Source organism: Physeter macrocephalus, chromosome 2, assembly GCF_002837175.3.
Source record: "Physeter macrocephalus isolate SW-GA chromosome 2, ASM283717v5, whole genome shotgun sequence".
NCBI classification, from domain to species: domain Eukaryota; kingdom Metazoa; phylum Chordata; class Mammalia; order Artiodactyla; family Physeteridae; genus Physeter; species Physeter macrocephalus.
In genome coordinates, this window is record NC_041215.1 from 78539004 (window position 1) to 78562701 (window position 23698).

General features: G+C 36.9%; 1 protein-coding gene across 4 annotated transcripts in view; it reads left to right on the forward strand.

Annotated features, from left to right (window-relative positions):
• MAP3K20 (mitogen-activated protein kinase kinase kinase 20) overlaps nt 1-23698 on the forward strand; it is a 147066-nt gene that overhangs the window by 99147 nt on the left and 24221 nt on the right. For all 4 annotated transcript variants that reach the window (XM_055088586.1, XM_055088582.1, XM_028479182.2 and 1 more), the window contains exons 4-8: nt 4129-4230; nt 8211-8276; nt 12604-12632; nt 12751-12888; nt 18988-19074. In XM_055088586.1, the coding sequence (XP_054944561.1) occupies nt 4129-4230; nt 8211-8276; nt 12604-12632; nt 12751-12888; nt 18988-19074 (422 nt within the window). The remainder of the gene's footprint in view (nt 1-4128; nt 4231-8210; nt 8277-12603; nt 12633-12750; nt 12889-18987; nt 19075-23698) is intronic.

Below are 23698 nucleotides of genomic sequence, written 5' to 3' on the forward strand. Positions count from 1 at the left end.
CCGCCTAGCTAGCTCCCCCTCTTTAGAACCTCAATGTCTTTCTCAGATGTTGGGGTTCTGATGGGGGGAATCTTGAATGGCTTGAATCTCTTCCAACTTGAGTGTACTTGTTAATAGAAAAGATTATTGCAGCAGGCAGCTGTTGTCACTCATACTGAGGACTTGAAAGAATAATTTATCAGAGTGATGGAATGGAATGAGCACCAGAATAGGAATTGAGAGATGAAATCTTGTCTTGATTCTGCCAAAGCTGCATAGGTGGGTCACTGATGATCTATGTCTCAGTTTTCTCATTCGTGAATGAAGGGACTAGAATTGATGATTTCTGGGTGAGAGTGTGTATGTGTATATGTGCACCTGTGCATGTGTGTTTGCTGAAAACTTCTCATCACAGAGAAGATTTTCTAAAATCTGCATATAAGACCTGGAACAGAGTCCAAGAGGCAGCTGCCATTTTATTTCCCTTGGAAGGGAAGTGAACATCTTTCTCCCAGATCTACAAAGAAATGGGGTGACTAGAATCTCAATCTCCAAAGTCAAAAGAAAAGATACAATAGTGGACCATCGGACTTCCCGGGGGGCGCAGTGGTTAAGAATCCGCCTGCCAGTGCAGGGGGCACGGGTTTGAGCCCTGGCCCGGGAAGATCCCACATGCTGTGGAGCCACTAAGCCCGTGAGCCACAACTACTGAGGCTGTGCTTTAGAGCCTGCGAGCCACAACTACTGAAGCCCACGTGCCTAGAGCCCATGCTCCGCAACAGCGAGAAGCCCTCACACCTCAACAAAGAGTAGCCCCCACTCGCTGCAACTAGAGAAAAACCCGTGCACAGCAACGAAGACCCAACGCAGCCAAAATAAATAAAATAAACAAACAAACAAAAAAAAAATAGTGGACCATCTTTTCTTTGATCTTTGGAAACCTTAATTCTGTACTACTGTGCAAACAATAACCATGAACTGGAGTAACTATCATAATTTCAGACAAAATAGGCTTAAGAAAAGAAATATTACTAGAGATAAATTGGTCATTTCATAATGATAAAAGGATCGGCATATCAGGAAGATACAGCAATTGTAAATGTATATACAGCTAACAATAGGTTCTCAAAGTACATGAAGCAAAAATTGACAGACTTTAAAGGATAAACAGTCAGTTCAACAATAATGGATTTCATTACCCCACTCTGAGTAACTGAGAGAACAACTAGATAGAAAATCAGCAAGGATATAGAAGACTTGACAAATGCTCTCAACCAACTCTACCTAACTCACATACATAGAATACACCACCCAACAAAGAATACATATTCTTTTCAAGGGCACATGGAACATTCTTTAGCATACATAAGTTAGGCCATGAAATAAATCTCAATATATCTAAAAGGACTGAAAATTTCTCCAACTATAATAGCATTAAGTTAGAAATTAATGCAAGAAAGAAACCTGGAAAATTCCCAAATATTTGGAAATTAAACAACATATTTCTAAATACCCAGTGAGTCAAGAAACTACAATGGATTTTTAAATATTTTGGACAGAGAGAAAAGGAAAATGTAGCATATCAAAATTATAGGTGGCAGATAAAGTAATACTTAGGGGGGGAATTTATAGCTTTAAACATCTATGTTTAAAAAACAAGGTCTGAAATTGATCATTAAGCTCCAACCTTAACAAATTACAAAAATAACAGAATAAACCCAAAGCAAGCCCAATGAAAGGAAATAATAAGGATTAGAGCAGAATGCAATAACATAGAAAACAGAAAAATAATGGAGAAAATCAATGAAACTAAAAGTTTGGTCTTTGCAAAGATCAGTAAAACTGACAAACCTTTAGCTGGACTAACCAACAAAAAAGAAAATACAAATTAGCAAAACCAGGAATGAAGGAGAGGATAGCACTACAGTCCCTACAGAAATTTAAAAGGATTATAAGGGAATGTTATGACCAACTTTATGCCAACAAATTAGACAATTTAGTTGCAATGAACAAGTCCCTGAAAAGATAAAAAATTTCAAAACTGACTCAAGAAGAAACAGAAAATCTGACTAGAACTATAAGTAAAGAAATTTAAATTTATAATTTAAAATATCTTCATAATGAAACGCCAGACCCAGATGATTTCACTGGTGAATTCTATCACATGTTTATAGAAAAAATAACACCAGTCCTTCCTATACTCTTTCTGAAAATAGAAGGAACACTTACCAACTCATTCTATAAGGCCAGTATTATCCTAATATCAAAGCCAGATAAAAACATAATAAGAAAACTTCAGACCACTGTCCCTCCTGAACATAGATGCAAAAATCCTTGACTATGTATTAGCGAACTGAATCCAGCCACCAATAAAAACGATTATACACCACAACCAAGTGGAATTTATCCCAGAAATGTAAGGTTGATTTAACATCTGAAATCAATTAATATAAAGCATCATAATAGATAATAGAATAAAAGACAAAAACCATTTGGCATTCTACAACACCCATTTACACTAAGAAATCTCAACAGGCTAAAAATAGAAGTCAATTTTCTCAGCCTGATAAATAGCAGCTATTAAAACCCACAGCTAAGATCATACTTAAAGGTGAAAAATTGAATGTTTTTCCCTTAAGGCTGGGAACAAGGAAGTGAGGTTCTGCTCTTGTCACATCTAGTCAACATTGTACTGGAGGTTCTAGTCAGTTTAATGAGGCAAGAAAAAGAAAATAAAAGGCATCCAGGTTGGAAAGGGAGAGGTAAAACTGTCTTATGTGACATGATTCTCTAAGACTCAGGAAACCCCAGGAATCCACGAAAAACTACCAAAACTAATAAACAGGGTAAGCAAGGTCACAAGGATCCAAGATTATATACAAAAATTAATTGTATTTCTATATACTGGGAATGAACAGTCTAAAATGAAATTAAAAAAACATTCCATTCACAGTACTATCGAAAAAAATAGTACTTTGGTATAAATTTAATAGTATTTGGGTATAAATTTAACATAAGAAGTGTTAAGACTTGTGCAATGAAAATTACAAAACATTGCTGAGAGAAAATAAAGATCTAAGTAAATGGAAAGATTACATGTTCGTGCCTTGGAAGACTCAGTATTGTTATGACGGCAATTCTCCCAAACTGATCTACAAATTCAAAACAATTCCTATCTAAATTTCAGCAGACTTTTTTGTAAGAAATTGACAAGGTGATCCTAAAATTCATATAGAAATACAAAAGACTGGAATAGCCAAACCAGTTTTAAGAAAGATCTAAGTTTAAGGTCTTTGCCGCATTTCAAAACTTATTATGTAAAGATGTTAAAAAAAAAACTTATTATAAATCTGCAGTAATTAGCATAGTGCAGTATTGGCACAAGGACAGGCATATAGAGCGATGGAGCAAAATTAAGAATTTAGGGGAAAAAACCTTACATTGATGGTCAATTGATTTTCAACAAAAGTGTCAAGACTATTAAATGGGTAAAGGATAGTCTTTTCAACAAACTGTGCTGGGAAAATTAGAAATCCACATGCAAAAAAAAAAAGTCTTAGACCCTCACCTCAAACCATACACAAAAGTAAACTGAAAATGGATCATAGAAATTATCAAATTGTACACTTATAGTATGTGAATTTTAAGATAGAGAATTTATATCTCAAAGCCATTTTTAAAGGAATTTTCTCACTTTCATGGCCTTTTGTGCTTAAAATTTGAGGGCTCTTCTAAATCCTGATGCAGCAAATACTGATTTGTTTGCACTGTCACATAAACCCTCTGACTTATGTGTTTAATCTTATTTATCTCATAAGAATAACAAATTTTTGAAGAAATACCTATATTCATGCCTGCCTTTGTTTCAAATACATTCTTGCAACATCCTTGTGTTTCTGAATTCCATCTGAATGTCTTTGGATTTCATTGTCAGCTCAAGTTTTATTATTCATTCTGTTAGTGGTCTTGTCTTTGACAGATTTCTTACCAGGATGATATTAACTTTTAGAAACAGCATGGAACAGTTTTTATAACCTTTTAATGCCTTTTGTTAAATTATTTAACACATTTTCCCAATGAACCTATGAAGTCTTATTTCTGAAATGTGCCTTGGTTTTAATTATATGCTTATGTTTCCTTTGAAAATAGAATATGCTTCTCTGGGATCACTCTATGATTACATTAACAGTAACAGAAGTGAAGAGATGGACATGGATCACATTATGACGTGGGCCACTGATGTAGCCAAAGGTAATGCTTCGTGTATTCTTACAGAATTGATGGAGAGCATCCTGACATGGTAACTTTAGTCGGAGGATTTCTTGTTCTGTATCTTAAGATGTTCTTTTTTTCAGACCAAAAATAGCAAGAATTCTGCAACTTACTGTGCACATAATATTTTAGATCATTGCCTTTCTACTCCAGCATTCCTTTTCTCTCCTTCCTTTCTTTTTTACCAAAAACCAAGTTCCAACAAAATCAGTGGCTCCAAGGCAGCATTTTTGCCCTATTTTGTGACATTGTAATTGACCAGCTTGTTTGATACATTAAATGGAAAGATTATAATTCTGTTGTGCTGCAAGTCTCTACTTAGATGCAGTATCCAGAAAACATGCCTTACTGTAGAATTAGTTCTACTCATTTCGGATACATAATAATATGCTAAAAATAGTAACCACTTGCAAAAAAATTTTTTATTTATCCTGCCATGCAAAAGCAATTCAGATTTTATTTTATATTTAATGTAAACTTGGAAATCACCCTTGGAAATGAAATATTTTTAATACACAATATGCCTAAACAAGGTGCCTAGTTCTTTTTCCCTCATAAATTCCTGCATAGACAAATGCTTTCTAAAGCAATTTAAATTCCGTTTATTTTTATCTTTTTATTTTCCATTTTCCTAACTGAATGTTTCTGAGTTTTATTTATAACTGTCAAAGTTGCTTTGGAAACAACTTAATCTAAATAATGAATGCTGATGGTTACGTTTGTATTCTAGCAACCCCTAGAAAGCAAGTCTTTCCAAATTTTACTGGAGCAATTAACTCCTTTGCATTTTGCTGCTGCAATCTCTACCAACATCTCTTTACAAAGCAAATAAAGGGATATTTAGCATCCAATAAGGAAGGCAACTCATACTTTGCTTTCACTGGGAAGTCACACAGGGACTTCCAAAAGTAATAGCCTTTCCTTTGGGGAATTATCTTGTCTGCTTTAAGTTTCATCAACACCTGCCAAATTCTTCAAATGGAGAAAGTGAAAATTAAAAAAAAAAAAGTTTCATGCTAAATGCTGCTGCTTGAGTGATACTTCATTACCTTATAAGAATAATAAGCTCTATGTTCAGGATGGTATACCTAAGGCTTTGGCTGTGTTAATTAACTTAATTGTGTATTCATGCATCAGACGTCTCAAATCAGCCTTAAAATTTCACATTCTTCAAGACACTTTCATGTAACATCATAGCCACTTCTCTGCATATCAGTAGGCCACCTGTTTGTAAGCAGGGTAATGTGCTATTATTGGAAACTGCCTGAAGCATTGTGGAAATACACTTACAGAAATGTAAATACATATACATGCAGTCCTTGACTTAAAACACTTCACCTTACAGACATTTGCATTTAGGGTGCTTAGCCAATTACACCCATCTTATTACTTAATGGCACTTAGGATGGATAGACAGCAAACAAATCAACCGACACCAGTCACTCAGCTTCCAGCTGTACACCCTCCACTTAAGCTTCTCTGGCCCCCAGCCTGTAAACCTCATCCCTCCTGGTCCCTTCCCCTGCAACAGTCCCTGTCTGTAGGGCAAGTCCTTTGGCTCCAGATCAGCTCAGTCATTCCTGTGGTTTCTCAAGAGCCCTGGCACTCTGTATCAGAAGGACAAGGAAGAGAAGGAACAGGACTAAATAGCACACTGGAACTAGAGGTAAAAAATAGGGATGGAGAAAATGGGAGTGTCCAGAACCACATGGTAATAAAATCACTTTTTGGTGGCTGATGAATTAATCTGAAAGGCAAGTTCTAATGTGTTTGGACTCAGGTGAGAAGCGTGAGGCAGAGAAGAGACTTGTTTATGTGTAGTCACAAGTAATACTTAATACTTAAAATGGCCTATGAAAAGAAGAAGAAATCAATGCTTTCAGAATGACTTCTACCCTCTCTGATAAAGCTATGTGTAGAACTTGGAGATGAAATAGGAAGGCTTGATTTTTGTTGATTCCATTTTGAATTCAGCTGTGCCCTTCAGTTTGACCATGACTGAAGCCACTGAAGCAACAAGATGTTGAGAAATCAAAGGATGAATAATTCATTTCAAATAAGAGTGGATTCGTGCATTTTGAAATAGGCATTGCTTAACATCACTGCAAAGAGAAAACCTCCTGAAAGGCAAAAAAAAAGATTCTCTTCTTTCTGGGCGGGAAGATGGATGGAGGGCAGACCAGCCAGTATATCTGAAATTGCTACAAGTCAGTCAACAATGGGTAAAAGGAACAATTAAAGCAAATAAACCAGGATCCAATCTCCAAATGGTCATCATTGATTCCAAATCTCCCCAGTGACTCCTGTGAAATCTTTTTTTTAGGAAACTCTGAATCTTAAAATTGATGAAAATATTTTTCAGCATTCCTATTTTTTTGCAATAAAAATAAGGCAGACAGAATTGTAGATAGCTCTATAAAAACACATTAAATAGAATTTTATATGATTTTGATTACAACTGTTTATGTACAGTAGTCTATAAATGTATACTATATGTTATACACAAATAATTTACTATACTTTTTCTCGTAATATCTGCCATGAGGAAGAAAAGTGCCTGTATTTAAAGCTTTTGTGCTTGAGCATTTTTTGAAATTCTTTATTGTCAGCAAATGTAGAAATGATCTAGGTCTACCTCTAATAGTAATTAAATAGTTTCTACCTGAAAAATTATTCAGGAATTCGATTCTTAAAGAAAAAGAGAAATAACTATGAAATTCTGTCATAAAAATTATTAAAAGTTACCTGAGTTGTAGCTTTTGAATTTTCACAGCTTAGAATATGTAGAACTTAATATTAGAAGAAATATTTCTTTTATTCCAGTTATATCTTGTTTAAGATCATTTGAATTACTAATACTTTTGTTGACTCTTCAGTAATATCTTTATATGGCAAGAGTTTAAATTTTTTGAAATTTTTCTTTGTTCTTTCATGGTTCTTCACTATATAATAATCAGAATAGTAGAAAATAATAGATTATTTTTAAAATTAGCCTTTATAAAACTGAAATTTTCTATATACTGAAAAAAAGAACCAAGGCCTAGTTATTAAATTATTGTTCAATAGATAGTTCATTAACCAAAGGAACCTGTTTGATTGGGGTGAGGGGCTATTCCATTGTTTAGAAAAGACAACTTGAGAAATAAAGAGAGGAAATGTTTCAGTAGAAAATGCTCTTTTTCTTTATTGTAAGGGGATAGACTATATAAATACTGGGAAAGAGTCATTTTTTAATTCAAAATAATAAAACTCTACTTTATATACATCCAATTTACTGAAGTAACCTGATTTTCAATATGTTGTAGAGAATTTTAGAGTACCTTTAAATATAGATTATCTCGAAGATTTATCCTTGTAAGAAGAATAAAATATTTTGTAACTACTGTATATTTTTCTATCTGAGGATCCCCAAATACTTTACCAACCACAACTAATGAATCCAACCAGTTCTCCCCACCCCTACCCCACCTCCACTCCCAGGGTCTTACTGGAATGAGTACTGAGAAACCAAGCTGCACTGGGTAACTGCAGACATGCAAATGAAAACTGAAATTTTTGGTCAGAACTTTGGCTGATTTAGAAGGCAGTTGGTAGTATAGAATACCTTAGTCATTAGAACATTTCTTCCAGTGGTATCTGTGCTATTTTCGTGCAGACTCCAGAAAATTAAGGTGTCCTTATTGGGTATTATAAGAAGCTAGCTTTATCCACAATCAAATTCCAACTTCTAAGAGGTTAAAGCACATAAATTTTTCTTAGCATATAAATTTTCTTAATGTGGGCATATCCTGTCCCTATTTTATCCATCATGGAAGAACAGAGCACATGAATTTAGTTTTTGCTATTCAATCCTTTGCAAAAATATGGAAAGTAATACTGATGTTTAAAATAGAAAGGTAATACTGATGCAATGTTGAAAAATTATATTAATAGGCCTTTCTTCCTTTTTGTACAAAAAGGAATGCACTATTTACATATGGAGGCTCCTGTCAAGGTGATTCACAGAGATCTCAAGTCAAGAAATGGTAACGTAGTCATATGTTTTTATTTTACCTATTTTATTATAAAATACATGCACTGTTGTATAGAAATAGGCATCATGCTTTCCATATCTTTTGTAACCTGCTGTTTTGACTCACTGCTGATACTGTGAAAATCTTTCCTCTATTAATAAATGTTAAAATCCTCCACATTATTTCAAGAAGCTGCATAGTATTCCACTGTATAAGTAGCACAGAATATGGACATTTGGGTTGTTTACATTATTTTTTCTATGATAAGAAATGTTGAAGTTAATACTTCTCAGTAGACATTTTCAACACATCCCTAATTATTTCTCTGGAATCATTTTCTAAAACAGGTATTGCTGGTCAAAGCACATAGTTGTGTATTTCTAGTCTTCTATTTTTAGATGGCTCTCTGTACTAGCAGTTTGGAGTTTTGTTCTTGTTACTCCTGAGTTGTTTTGTGTAAATTTTTTATGTCACTCACATTACCTGAAGGAGCACCCCAAAATGATCAGCATAGGTTTGGAAAGTAAGAGCTTTCTTTTTCTTCTTCTCTACTTCCTAAAGTTTATTTATGATCCTGTATTTTATAATTCGGAGAGTGAGCACTTTTAAATGGCAGGATTAGATGTTACCTTCAAGTAGGAGTGGTAATAGAATGCTTTATCCATTACATCACTTGAAAATTAATGGAATAAGGCGGTGGCATTATTTAGCTAGCCAGCACTCAGAGTTTGCTACTTAAAAACAAAAAATCTGGGCTTCCCTAGTGGCGCAGTGGTTGAGAGTCCGCCTGCCGATGCAGGGGACGCGGGTTCGTGCCCCGGTCCGGAAGGATCCCACATGCCGCGGAGCGGCTGGGCCCGTGAGCCCTGGCCGCTGAGCCTGCGCGTCCAGAGCCTGTGCTCCGCAACGGGAGAGGCCACAACAGTGAGAGGCCCGCGTACTGCAAAAAAATCTTGCTATCAATTCATTCACATGCTTTAATTTTTTACTTGCTTTCTAAGTGATTCTTCTAAGTATGGAGGAGGAGGAAAACAGTTTATTTTTAGAAAATCTTTAAATCACTGCAGTTAAAATGGGTAACTACTAATAGTGTGATCCTTAGAATGGGTAGTCGTGGTCAGCAGAGGAAGAGAACTCAGGAATCCAACCAGCTGCCCAGGACCTTGATGCTTGTGGGGGTGGAGAAGGGAAAGTTGTTGGCAGCTGCCACTCCTCAGCAGTCCAGGTTGGACCAGCACCCTGACCCTGACAGTTCACTCTGGCTGATTGTTCTTGCCCTTTTCTAGGTTTCATCACTTATCCTTTGGCTTTTCTTAGACATAAGCTTCCTGGAGCTAAACACTTTTAATATATATTGGCTAGCAGGAGGTCATTAGGAAATAATACAGAATCTAGTAGGAAGTATCAGAGTCTTATGACTTTGTACATTTTCAATTCTTGCTCAGAATTTCAATCTAAATAAGTTGTTTAACATCTCTCCTTTTAATCTAGTTTATCAGTATATTCTAAATATCCCATGAGAGGAGAATGGTTAAATTATCCAAGATGTCATTATGAAGACTAACAATGGAGAATGTTCCCATTTTTTAAAATTACAGTTTGCGGGCTTACCTGGTGGCACAGTGGTTAAGAATCTGCCTGCCAGTGCAGGGGACACGAGTATGAGCCCTGGTCCGGGAAGATCCCACATGCCACGGAGCAACTAAGCCTGTGCTCCACAACTGCTGAGCCTGTGCTCTAGAGCCTGCGAGCCACAACTACTGAGCCTGTGTGCCACAACTACGGAAGCCCGCACGCCTAGAGCCCGTGCTCCGCAACAAGAGAAGCCACCCCGATGGGAAGCCTGTGCACTGCAACGGTGAGTAGCCCTGCTCGCTGCAACTAGAGAAAGCCCACACACAGCAACGAAGACCCAATGCAGCCAAAAAAAAAATTACAGTTTGTGTAGTTACTTGATGGGAAAACATATACACATTGAAACAATATAGATCAAACTTTTAACAGTTTGGAGGGGGTGGAGACAGAATAGTAGGACTTTAATTTTCTAAGTTATATAGATTTATTGATTTATATATTTTTAATTTATTTATTATATTTATTTATTTTTGGCTGTGTTGGGTCTTTGTTGCTGTGCACGGGCTTTCTCTAGTTGTGGCGAGCGGTGACTACTCCTCTTTGCGGTGGGTGGGCTTCTCATTGCGGTGGCTTCTCTTGCTGCGGAGCATGGACTCTAGAGCGCAGGCTCAGTTAGTTGTGGCACACGGGCTTAGTTGCTCCGTGGCATGTGGGATCTTCCCGGACCAGGGCTTGAACCCGTGTCCCCTGCACTGGCAGGCGGATTCTCAACCACTGTGCCACCAGGGAAGCCCTAAGTTACACAGATTTATAATGTTAGACTTTTTTTTAATGAACACTTATTAATCTTATAATCAAAAAAAAGTAGTAGAAGTATTTTTTAAATAACTGAATATAGTATTAACAATATTTATATTTTTATTTGAAAAAATGTATAGCTTATTATATATAGTATCAAATTTACCCTTAGGCTATTTCTGTGTATTGGATCATGCAAAGGTTATTTTCTCCACTTATCAAGGTCATTAGTAACAGCTAAACTATTAGTATTGCTAAACTACCATGTTCAAGGCACTGTGTGGCTTACAAAGGAAAGGCTAGAAACATTTCTTCAGGATTCTGCCCTTGGCCTCCTCCCTTCTTATGCTCTTATTCGCCCACTCCCATAAAAGCCCCAACTACATCTTAACACTCTCAAATAGATCTCAGCTTCAAAACTATATATCTATCTGCTTATTGAACATATTCACATATGTATCTTGTGTGACCCTAAAATGTATTGTGTCCAAGTTGATCTTTTCATCTTCTGCCTACCCCCCAAAAAATTATTCCTTCATTCCCTTCTCAGTGAGTGACAGTACCAGTTGCCTAATCCAGTAATCAAAAAAAAGGAATTACAGTTCGATTGCAGAGTTCCTGTTCTAACCATTATGCTGTATTGCCTCTATTTTATTTCCTCTTTGAGTTCTCCTCCTCCTCCCCCATAGCCAATTATCCAAGCCCAGTTGATTCTGCTTCCTAGCTGTTTCTTGACTCGGTCCACTTCTCTCCTGTCCTTTGCCACAGCCTTAGTGCAGGCATCCTCATCTCTCTTGGACTACAACACTGGTGCACACAGTGATCTCCTTACCTGTGTTCTGTTCCCCTCTGCACATTTGACCATTTCATTCCTCCACTTAAAATCATTCATTGCCTTTCCATTTCTCACAAAGGCTCTTCTGGACCTGGCCTGTGCTCTCCAAAATTGCATGCCTTTTCCTCTGCTCCTGACCTTTTGCACAAGCTCACTCTTCTGCTTAGAAAACTGCTTTCCTCCCCCAGGTCTCATCTTTCTGGTTAGCATAGCATCATTTCTTCCAGGAAACTTCAACCTCCTTACACTTTGACTTCTTAGACTGCTCTTTGGTCCTATGGCAGTCTCCATGCCTCTCATCATGGAACTTATCCCACTTTATTATAGATGTTTAACTGTCTTTACCATTAGACTGTAATCTCTACCAGAGCTGAGACAATGCCAGTCTTGCTCACCTTCCTCTGCTAGAACATAGTACATGGCCTTGCCCATAGTATATGCTCAACAAATATTTGTTAAATGAATGAATGTATGAATAAGTAAATAAATGAGTATTATCTCTGCCTTGAAGAAAATTACTCTTCAACTGGGAGGAAAAACCATATATACCATGAAGTAATAATGCTAATTATTCCTCAGTATCATGTTGACAGTCTAGTGGCAGAACCCAAGTAAAAATTTGGTTCTCTTGACTACTACTAATCTATGCCTTTTTTTTTTTTTTTTTTTTTTTTTGCGGTACGCGGGCCTCTCACTGTTGTGGCCTCTCCCGTTGCGGAGCACAGGCTCTGGACGCGCAGGCTCAGCAGCCATGGCTCATGGGCCCAGCCGCTCCACGGCATGTGGGATCTTCCTGGCCCGGAGCACGAACCCGTGTTCCCTGCATCGGCAGGTGGACTCTCAACCACTGCGCCACCAGGGGAGCCCAATCTATGCCTTTTTTGCTGGACACTACTGCATTTAATTTAAACCAGTGTTTTGAAGCCTTTTTTAATCAGCACCTCATAGAATTAGTTTTGTATTTTTATTTTAATGTCAGCTCCTTTTTACAAAATCTTCAGTGCAGTAAATACTTTGATTTTACCTTTCATAATGCCATATGGAAGATAGAAATAGAAGTTTATAATTTTTTTCAGTATAACTCAAATTAGATGAGTTTCATAATTTATCTTTTTTTTTTTTTCCTTTTAGTTGTTATTGCTGCTGATGGGGTGTTGAAGGTAGGACTCTTTATTTTAATTTTTAAAAATTTCGTTAATTTCAGATGTAGGTTTTGTGACTGGTAATTCTTTTATTAGTCAGTGAGTAAAAAGTTGATACTCCTTTCTCTTTTCACAGATCTGCGATTTTGGTGCCTCTCGGTTCCACAACCACACAACGCACATGTCCTTGGTTGGAACTTTCCCGTGGATGGCTCCAGAAGTTATCCAGAGTCTCCCTGTGTCTGAAACTTGTGACACATATTCCTATGGTGTGGTGAGTTCATTTATCATTTTTTGTTGCTAAAGGACACGCAAAAAGCAGACAACTTACAGAAGCAGGGTATACAATTTAACACAGTTTTAAAACAATGATGCTGTTTCTGGTGGAATGCCCAGAGCAGTGGCAACAGAGAGAATATTTTCTAATTACTAGAAGGTTTACTTTGATCATTTTTATGCACCTGAGTTGTTTTGTCCTGTGTTGAGAAGAAGCCAGTGCCATCTGCAAGAAGCAAATTTAGATGGAACCTAAAATAGTGTTGGGCCTGATGCCCTCCTGTGGAGAGTGCCTTCCTGGGTGGACATATGTCTGTAGAATATCTCTGTAAGTCAGTGGATACAATGTGGAACAGGACTTCATTGTCATGTGTTGCTCAAAAACCACCAATCGAGCTGCCAAATGAGTTAATTAACAGGAAATGTCAACCATTAAACTGATTAGTGAATTTCTGGAGAATACAGAAGAAAATGTGCTTATCATCTAGCACATAGCCTTGCCCATGTCTGCTGCAATGGCTATCTGAAGCATGAATCTAAGGTCTCACATAAGAATACCAGCAGAGCAACATAGTTACAAGAACAGAATAATGTGCAGGTCGGGAGGTGGGATGCTCAAGGAATAGAGACCACAGGAATGAATCAGTGAAGGAGAAGAAGCTGCTAGAAGGAGGAGTTTTGAGATGGATCATTCTTGAGGAATAAGTTGTATCTGAATTAGCAGAGAGAAGGAAGTGGGGGCAATGGGGGAGGAGAGGCGAGGAGGGGAGAGTGGGCAGGGAGGTTCCTTGGTGGACAAAGGAATTTGTTTGTTGCCCTTTTTTTTTTTTTTTTTTTTTTCCGGTACGCGGGCCTCTCACTGCTGTGGCCTCTCCCATTGCGGAGCACAGGCTCCGGATGCGCAGGCCCAGCGGCCATAGCTCACGGGCCCAGCCGCTCCGTGGCATGTGGGATCTTCCCGGACCGGGGCACGAACCCGTGTCCCCTGCATTGGCAGGCGGACTCTCATCCACTGCGCCACCAGGGAAGCCCTGTTGCCCTTTTTTGAGGATAAGTTTTTTATCCCTAAAAATGCTGTATTTCCTTTAAAAAGTCCTAAATAGTGTTTGGAACCCCCTGTCTTCGCCTCTCATCTCCTGATCATATTGCCTCTCTATTTTATAACTTCTTAAAAGGAGACTTTCATAATAATGGGGAAAAAGCAGTCTAACTTTAGACCAAATCAACATGCCTCTTCTTCCTGAACTTCTGTGTTTTCAACTGAAGGTGATAGCTGATAGCACAGGAGGAGACCAACACTGTCAAACCCATTCCTTTTTCTTTCGAGTTCATCAGTCTCTAGGTAATTACTGCTAGCCTCAGTAAGTTCTGGGCTGGTTTCATTTAGCTAGCTTTTTCTAAATCATTACTACATCTTATGTATACCAAATTAATATAATATCAGTTTTGTTGGCTATTGAAAAAAATCATTTCATGAATGAAATATATGTTTTTGATGAAAGGCTAGAATTGTAAAAGTTGGAAGACAGTAGTAGCATCAGGTTAAATACCTAATTTTCCTTAATTCTGTGTGCTTCTAAGAATGAAGGCTCTAACCTATTTTAGACAGTGATCAAATAATTCTTATCAAAAGAAAGGGAAAAAACCAAAAGTTCCTGAAGAAATATATTCTAAAGCTTGTCCTGTATGTCAAAAATTACTACATTCTAACCATCCTACAAATCATCTGCTGGGGAGTCTGAAAATGGGGAAATTTGTTGCGATTTAATACTTTTTGTGAGATTATTTCCTCTTAATGAAGTTATGTTCCTCATTTTTAAGCAAAAATCTATTTATTGTGTCAGGCACTGCTCTAGACACCAACTTAGGGCAATTTAAATTTTACTTTGCCTGCTCCTTGGGACCAGTGTCTCATTTTATCCTGTGGAAACAGGAGCCAGCAAACTTTTTCTATAAAGGCCAGATAGTAAATATTTTAGACTATGAGGGCCACTTACAGTCTCTGTTGCATATTCTTTTGTTTTTTACAACTCTTTAAAACCGGTAAAACCACTCTGCCATCTGTAGCAGACTGACATTTGAGACCCCTGTGGAACCCTCTTATTCCAGATTGGAAGACAAGCCTCATGGCTGAAGAGCGGTTCCTAGTATTTTGATAAGGGACCACAATTCTCACTCTTTCCCATTGCATGTTAGTTTTAAAACAGGGGCTACTCTTTTGCTATCTTAAAGAGAGGGGTTTACTCAGAATGCTGGTTATTCTTACCCCATAGCTGCATCAGCAGAATTCCATTCAGAAAAGTGCACATGTGCTCATTTAGTTATAAATGACAAATCAGGATTTTATTTAATTCTGACCCCTTCCCATAGTACTGTCAATTAACACCATTAGTGAAAGAAAAAGTACAAGGCATGCTTTACTGAGCCTTTTTGTTTAAACAATCACAGTTGTTTTTTTTTTTTAATGAAAATAGCGTTAAATGTCCAAAGTAGGTACTCCCTAAAAGAGCAGTAGAGGACAGTTATTAAGGTCGGGGCCATGTTAGCTGTAGAAGTTTATAGTGCATAAACCTTGAAAATGATATCTATCTAGGAGAGCAATGCGGGGATATAGAATTTTTGATGTCCTTTCAAAACAGGTGAGTAACCAGAACTCGTTTGTCAATAGGTGCATCTGTTTGCAGAAAACATACCAGGGCTCATTAAAAAACCTGTTTCATTAATTGAGCTCCCACCCACAGAGCAGTCACATGCAGATGAATAAGAACATAAAAAACAGTTGTCCCTTTTTTGAAACCCATCCCCAAAACCCCAATATATGTTTGCTTTTTATTTTTCTCTCTCAGACTTGCTATAAGAATTTAGCCCTTCATAGTCTCAAAGCCCCTAGCCCTTCCCAGTTTAATTAACCTCTGTTTCTTCTTAACACATGAGGAGACTAGCCAGCCTTGAATAGCCCTGAAATAAATGTGCTGGTGAAATGCCAGAAATGGATCTTGTGATCCTTGCTTCTGCGCTGGTAAGCTTCGCCAGGCAGGCAATTGTTTCTGTTTTATAAGGCAGTAAGTCGATTTTTTTCTACCCCCTTCTGGTGACTTCTCTTGAAGGACTAAACCAGGAGTGTGGAGGATATTATCCACGAAAAAGAAAAGACTTCAGGAGAGCCAAAATCATTGAAGAATTAGCCTTCTGAGAACTCAAGACACAGCCACTCTTTAAAAACAAAGCTCTCCTAATGACAATGCAGAAAGGATTACCCTCTCAGAAGCTTCTCAGCCAAAACCAGCTTTGAAAATAGAGTAGCTTAAGAGGGAGCATCACTGCCTCACTTGTCTCTGAGCCCTGTTCCAGAACCAGCCCGGCTCAGGTAATGGCTTTCCATTGTTTGTAAAAGAAAAGGCAGGAAAAGTACACAGCCTTGTCCAAGTTTCTCTTCTGTAAACTGAAAATAGAAATTTCCCTTGTGAACCCAGTTTAAACATGGGGACGTCTCAATATAAAATGAGTTGGAAAATATTTTTAAGGTGAAAGATCACAATAATGTTTGGCCTGCATTTTCCATAACTGATATTTTCAGTCATAGTTTAATATACTTTTTGACCTCTAAGTGACTTCCTCAACAAAGTTACATTTTTTGTGCCAAATGTCATTTTGTTCAGTAGAAAAAGCTGTTGTCCTGTCTCATAGCACCTACTTTTTTTGATACGTTTCTGAATGGTGAATAAATAATAGGAAATCTTGAGATGTGCTGATCCTGGAATTAAACTAAAGACCTCATTTGGGCTTCAGGACCCAGTGGTTAAGGACACCATCCCCGCCATCCTTGCCAGTTTCACATCCATCAAGTGGCTCCCTCAGCTGCGGTAGCTCTTTAGAGACACAGAGAGGGAGTAGAATGAAACTGTCTTATTTTTTCCAGGATTAGAACCCTCGGAGAAATATAACTCGGGTCTTATTAGATTTTTGGACACTTTCCAACTGAATATTTTGGGATAAAGAATGACACAAATCTTTTTCTGGTGTCACTCCCCAGGCTCTTGGTTCTGCATCTTACCCCACAAAACCCAGGCCGCCTTTGTGCATGTGTGCGCACGTGCAGTGTATTGTGCAGGCAGGCCAGACTCCAGAAGGAGGGGTGCAAGGCTGCTTATCCAGACGTTTTGGGGTCCAGGGCGTCAGATTTATTGAGGCAGTCATTCTTCCCATCCTCCTTAGGAATGCCAAATCCATTCACTTACTTGCCCTTCATGTGCCTTCCCCCCCCCAATCCCACCACCGGGAGGGTGGTAATTGCAACAAACTGAGGGGCTTCATTTCCTGCTCAGCGCTCTTGCTGCCTCTGTCCCCCACCCCACCCCCGTGCCGCCCTGTGTCAGGTTACCACACACCTGTTCTAGTTCTCACCCTTTCTTTACTTTCAGTGTTTGCCGGGATCATCCCCTTCTGGGATGCCCCTTACCTTTTCCTAAGCACTTGTGTGACTCAAATAGAATTATTCAGTAGCTCTTCTAAAGAAGTACCTGACACACTTGATTAAAAGCCCAAAGACGCTTCTGTGAATTTCTTTTCCTCCTGCTTGAGCAGCATCTGCCAATTTCCCTGATTTTGCTGCTAATTATCTTTGTATTAGCCAGAATTCATTTAACATGTTATGGCTCCAGTAAGACCAAGCGCTGGCTGAGGAAATAGTGGATATTGGATTCCCTTGAATAGTGTATATATCCTCAATCTACATTCTTATTTAGAAATGGGTTTTTGTTTTTAGAACAACAGAAGTGTAAATCAGAGGTGCTGAATTCGTTTCTGCAATGGCTCCATACCGAAACTAGGGCCCGCTGCATTCTCTCTTATACTGTAGCTCTTCCCTCTCTACAATTACATGTGGTCAAGACCTTGACCTTCAGGGGTGAGACAGTAAATTCATATTCTAGCTCTGCCACCTGATTACTCAGTGCCTTTGGGCAAGTTTATTTAACTTCCTTAAGCCTTAGTTTCCTCATCTATACAATGAGAATGATACCTCTCTGATGGGATTGAGATTAATCATGATAACATACCAAAAGGGTTTAACAGAGTATCTGGAACGTAATCACTCAATAAATGATAGTGGTTGTTATTATTACGATTATTATTGATAAAATTATAATTGTTTTTGCACTTCACAAAAGTATTGGTAGATTCAAATCTTAATACTCATTTGTATAAATAGAGAAAGAAAGTGAATGTAAAAATCTCTATTACTCAGAGTTTAAAGAGAATACAAAATCATTGGCTGTTTTCAGCATTTCCAGAATCAGTTTGCTTTGTTTGGGCATTCCAGTACAGATTTATTAATCCTGCTAATCTCAAGGATTGCAGAGAGATAACACAAACATAAATTTGCACACACATGAACACGCACGCATACGCAGCCTATATATATGTATGTTTATAAGGCGTTTATTACATTTTAGAATATAGTATAATAAATTATGTGGTAGGTGGAGGAAAATGAATCCCTTAGACTGACTCATTTTGAGAGAGATTTCGCCAAAGCACAAAATCTAAATGTTACAGTTTGGCGAGTACCTACCATTGTGGAATAAGTGGTTTAGCCAGTGATTTGGATTTGGCGCTCGATTTTTTTTTTTTTTTTATGAGACCATTATTGAACCTTTGAAAATATGGTTGAATTCCCAGTTATTATCTTATAGAGCAATTTATCAGAGATTGAAGGTGCAAAGAGTTTTGACCAACAAAATATAAAATCTAGTTTGTGGTGATACATGAGAATTCTGTTAATTTACAAGATAAAGTTAAATCACTGAGGCCCACTGCTTTCATAAACTTTTAAGCCTGGCTCTAGATATTCTAATTCCTAAACCAGATTTTTTGTTTTTAATATAAAAAAGGAACAGCAACAGCAACAACTAAAATATATATATATATATAAAATATATGGAAGAAGTCCTCTGCATGACTATATACATTTTGCCCAAGTTTCTACAGATGGAGTCGGTTGTGCCTGGTAACTGGATACAGTTAAATGTTAAAGTTTCAGTAATATACCAAAAATATGAAGTACAAGAATAAAAATTCCATTTTCTTTTTGTTCCAGGTTCTCTGGGAGATGCTAACAAGGGAGGCCCCCTTTAAAGGTCTGGAAGGATTACAAGTAGCTTGGCTTGTAGTGGAAAAAAACGAGGTAAGACTGCGATTCTCCATTCAGGTACATAGATCAGAAAACAGTATTGGGGTTTTGCAAAAGACTTTTTCATCTTCTTCAAATTGAAAGTAAGTTCACGCTTATGGAAAGATTAGCAGTAGGAGCTAACACAAAGGGTCAAAGTGATGTTATTCCTCATGAATGGACCCTTTACATCTAATTGTTGCAGCTTCACGTCGTGATGCTGTAGATCAAAAATTGTACAAGTACTGTACTAGTTTCTCAGTCTCAATTGTAAAACCTAGGGGTTTGTTCTTAGTGATGAAAGAAGCCATTGCGTCCAAGGTAGGGGAACAGTTTTAACTCCATCTCCTGCGTTTAGGACATCTTTTTTACTGTCCGGGAGTTGATATATCTGTAAGAGACCTTCAGCTACTTCAACTTACCTCTCCCAGCAGGAGTCACTATAGTACAAGAAACTGTCGCTTAGATGAGAATTTCAAAAATAAAAGAAGAAAAAATAGTTTCAAAAAAGGGAAAAATTACAGTTTTGCCACCTACGTTGAACACTACATTGAAGATGAGCTCCTCACTGGAATTGGCGAGGCAGTGGCATAACTGTTCCCTTCTTCATGCAGAGCCTTTCCATTTCAAAAGAACTTCAGTGGCGTAAACACCGTTTGTGCTGTGTCCCCAGCCTCGCTTTTCTTCTTCCCACAAATTGAGGCTTTCCGTTAGTTGGACCTATGAGCCAACATCAGAGAACATGGTACATTCATATCAAAGACAGCAAATACATTTTGAAAGGTTTAAAATTGTGACTGAAACGCACAGCCATGGAAATTCTCAGCATAAGGATGAGGCATCCATTATCAAGGTATTATGAGAACTTAGATCAAGTAATGGAAGCACGCAGTTGTCTTTGCAACGCTGCAAAACAACTTTATTTCACAAAACTTCTTCATTTCCACATCTTATCTATGCCCTTCACAAAAGGGAAGGGTGCAGCCTTAGGGTAAAATAATTTGCAAAGCGGTGAATATGTAGCAATATTCCCTTTTTAACGCTTTAAAAGAATTAGATTGATCCGCTCCCCACGTCAGTGCAGGAGCAAACTAGATCAATCAAAAAGCTGCTATTGACTGAGAGAAACCAAGTTTCCATATTTTAGATCACATAATTCATGGTTACCTTATTAATTTGTCCTCCTGAGCCACTGAGAATGGATGAAATGTTCATGATAGCTGAACTTGATGGGAGAGAGCTGCCAATTTAAGAAAAATAAAAAGGTGTTATATTCAAGGATGTGTCTTACTCATTGTTTCACAGAGGCTCTTCTGTTTTAATTAAATGGGATGGTTATTCCTGGTGAGCTATTAAATCAGACCTCACACACAGGGTAACTGATTATCTCATGGTATGAGAACCCACTTGATTCTGTTCAGTTTCTTTTGCCAGTGAGATGATTAGACGTTTAGTTCTGGGTTGACAAAAAGAGTGAAGAAGATTATTGACCTTCTGTTGACTTTGGAGCAGAACACTCAATGTCATTTTTTCCCTCTGTATCATTTCAAGATAAACTAGGAGGAAATTTTTTTTAAAAGCTGACTGGACCCTCCAAATATATATAAGACAGAGTAATTAATATTTTTAAATATTTCATTTAAAGGAGGGCAGAAAAGGTGTGAATCTAAAGCACTAAAAACAAAGAGAAAAATGAATTTAGAAGCTGCCTTTGAGTAGCTGACTTGAGGATTGAGAGTCCCCCATAAATAACCTTCAGAATCTCCTCAGCAGGCTACATGAGGAGGCCATCTCCCGCTTTCTCCCCAGGAATCCCCTAAAGTAGAGTTTCCATCGTGTGATCTCATGATCAGCTAATAACAGATGGAGACTCTTCAAATGCCTCGCATACTATATTTATTAAATGAAATAGTCATTTGAAAGAAACCTACACGGTGAAATAATTTTTCTCAACTTTCTAATGAACCTAATGAAAATTGGGTATTACAAGGATATTTGTTTGTCTGTTCTCATTCTGCATATTTATTTCATTTATCAGAATATGGAAATTAAGTTCAAATGTAGTTTCCATTGTCATCATTCAAGAAAATGTCTTCATTCTACCTCATAAATGGAGGCACTTATTACCAAAACAAATTCTGTTGAGATAGCATTAAAATAATTCCCAAGGATTTATTTTATTTTATAATAAAATTGAGACTTTGACTTAAATACAATTTATAAAAATCCCTTCAAATTCCAGTTATTTTATTTTAGTTATTTTTACTCTGGAATACCTTGGGCTATTGAGTTGAAAAGCGAAAGCTATAGTTTTTTTTTTAAGAGGCCTCATTGAAATAAAGGATGACATGTTTAAACTTTCAGAGAGACATTTTAAATGTGAGCTAGTCACACTAGAATGCTAGTCATCCTAGACTCATAGGAAGCTGCAAAAATATTACAAAGAATTCTGTGTACCCTTCACCCTGCTTTCCCCACTGCTGAGACATAGGTATAGTATAGTATCAAAACCAGAAAATTGACACTGATGCATTACTGTTAACCAGACTGTAGACCTTATTTGGTTTCACCATTTAGGATTGCTTTTTGCATCTATAGGAAGATCGATACTTTCTAAAAATTATTTCTGAAGACCTTCGATTCCAAACCCTTAATAATGAAATAAGGTCTTCAAACAATCATTTTTCTATTATTAAATCCTATTGAAACTAGAATCCATAAAGGACTGTTAAACGTTACAAAGCAAACAGTGAACTCATAGAAAGCATGAAATTAAGAGGGTATTACTAATAAATTTTTAAAATCTTACAGATATATCTATCTGCCTTTGTAATTTCCATAAAACTCAATTAGTAGTCATTCAGAATGTTCTGGCATTATAATTTCTATCTTTATAAATGCTTAAATGTGTTTTATTCTAAGTAGCAAAATTACTATTCTTTGTTAACATAGAAATCCTCAGAAACTTAATCCATTGTTCTTGACTACACTTTAAAAAAAGATAATGAACTTGACTTAAAAAATAATTATTGCATCTTATGTGGAAAATGGTGCAAAAAAGAATATGATCTTTTTAAAAAATATCATGCCTAATTTAGTGATTAGGAAATATTTTAATTTTAAATTTGAAACTGTTTTATTTTAAAATATTTAAGTTTTAAGTAGTGTTGCAAACCTGGTGCTAATATCTGGTTATTTCAGGATGTTTTAATGAATTAGGAATGCCCACAGTTACGTAATCAGGACTTAAATATTTTAGATTCTCTTTTAAAGTACTTTTTAGTGTACCAAAATAATCCATTACATGAAGTGTCTGAGTCTAGATTTAACTGATATTTGACCATCTCAGATAATTTAAAATAATTATATCTCCTTTCATAATGTCTTACATGTAGTATCTAAAAAGTTTGTCAGTAAGAAAAGATCAACATCCATATTCAGCCAGTTCACATTTCAGTTCTTGGGAAAATGTTGTGCTAAGGTTATGTTGAAAATGTTACCTTTTATGAAAACTTATTTTTCATTACACATGGAGTACATTCAGTCACATAATTGCAGTCACTGTCTGTTTTTATTAGTTGCCATCCCCAACCATCTTACTTTTTTTTTTAAGTAAACACTTGATTTTCCTTTTGACCTTCATCAAAAGGTTTCCAGTTTGCATTACAGTAAAATAATAGTACCATTTACTACATCTTGCTCTATTCTATGAAATCACAAGACCAGAAGTTTAAAAATGCTTAGTGTAGCCTCTAAGTTGGAGAGTTGTTTTTTTTTTTTTACTTTGCTTTTAAGTTTTATTTATTTTGGTTTATTTTTATTGTAATTCCAAATATAGATTGTCTCTTTTCTTGCCAAGGCAACTGTTTTTCTAGTTTTATACGTAGCCTCCCCCAAATCCAACTAAATTGTTTGCAGTTTTTTATTTGCAAAACTTCTTGGCAAAAAATACTGTAAAATAAATCTTCTTAGTACAGAGGTTCTCAGCTCTATCACACCCAATGCTCTCTTTATAACAACTATGTTAATGCTTCATCTTCTTCCCTGAAATGAAATTCAGAGGTAGTACAACATTGTATTTTAAGTCAACATGATGCTCTAAATGTAATATAAGGAAGAAGTAAATATGTATTGCAATGTATAAATGCTCAAGTATAACAACAGTAGAGGTGATAATGGAAGTTTTAGATGCTTCCACCTATGGATAAATAGAATTCAACAGCTACAAATGCAGAATAGAAATGGGTTGTATTAATGATTCCAGTACCATGAGCAACACTGTTGTAGGCAACATTTTCCCCAAATCTTGGTAAGGTTATGAATAATGCAAAAATCAATCTGCCCTTGATTTATTTTATTTAGTAGTTGCATTCATAGAATGTTCAGTGTATTTTTAAAATATTTTAAAAAATACTCTATTTATAAATCAGATTCTAAGGCTCAGAAAATTATAAGCCTCATTGTTTTCTTGTTTTATTCACATGAATGCACACGGGGCATTTGAAGTTTGGTGGAATGCAGGAGAATTTTTAATCAGGGCTTTAGGATATATTGAAAGATGGCCAGCATTCTTGACCTGCTCCAGGTGCAACCCTCCAGACTTTAAAACAAAAATGTCTCTGTAGATCTGTAAACTGCC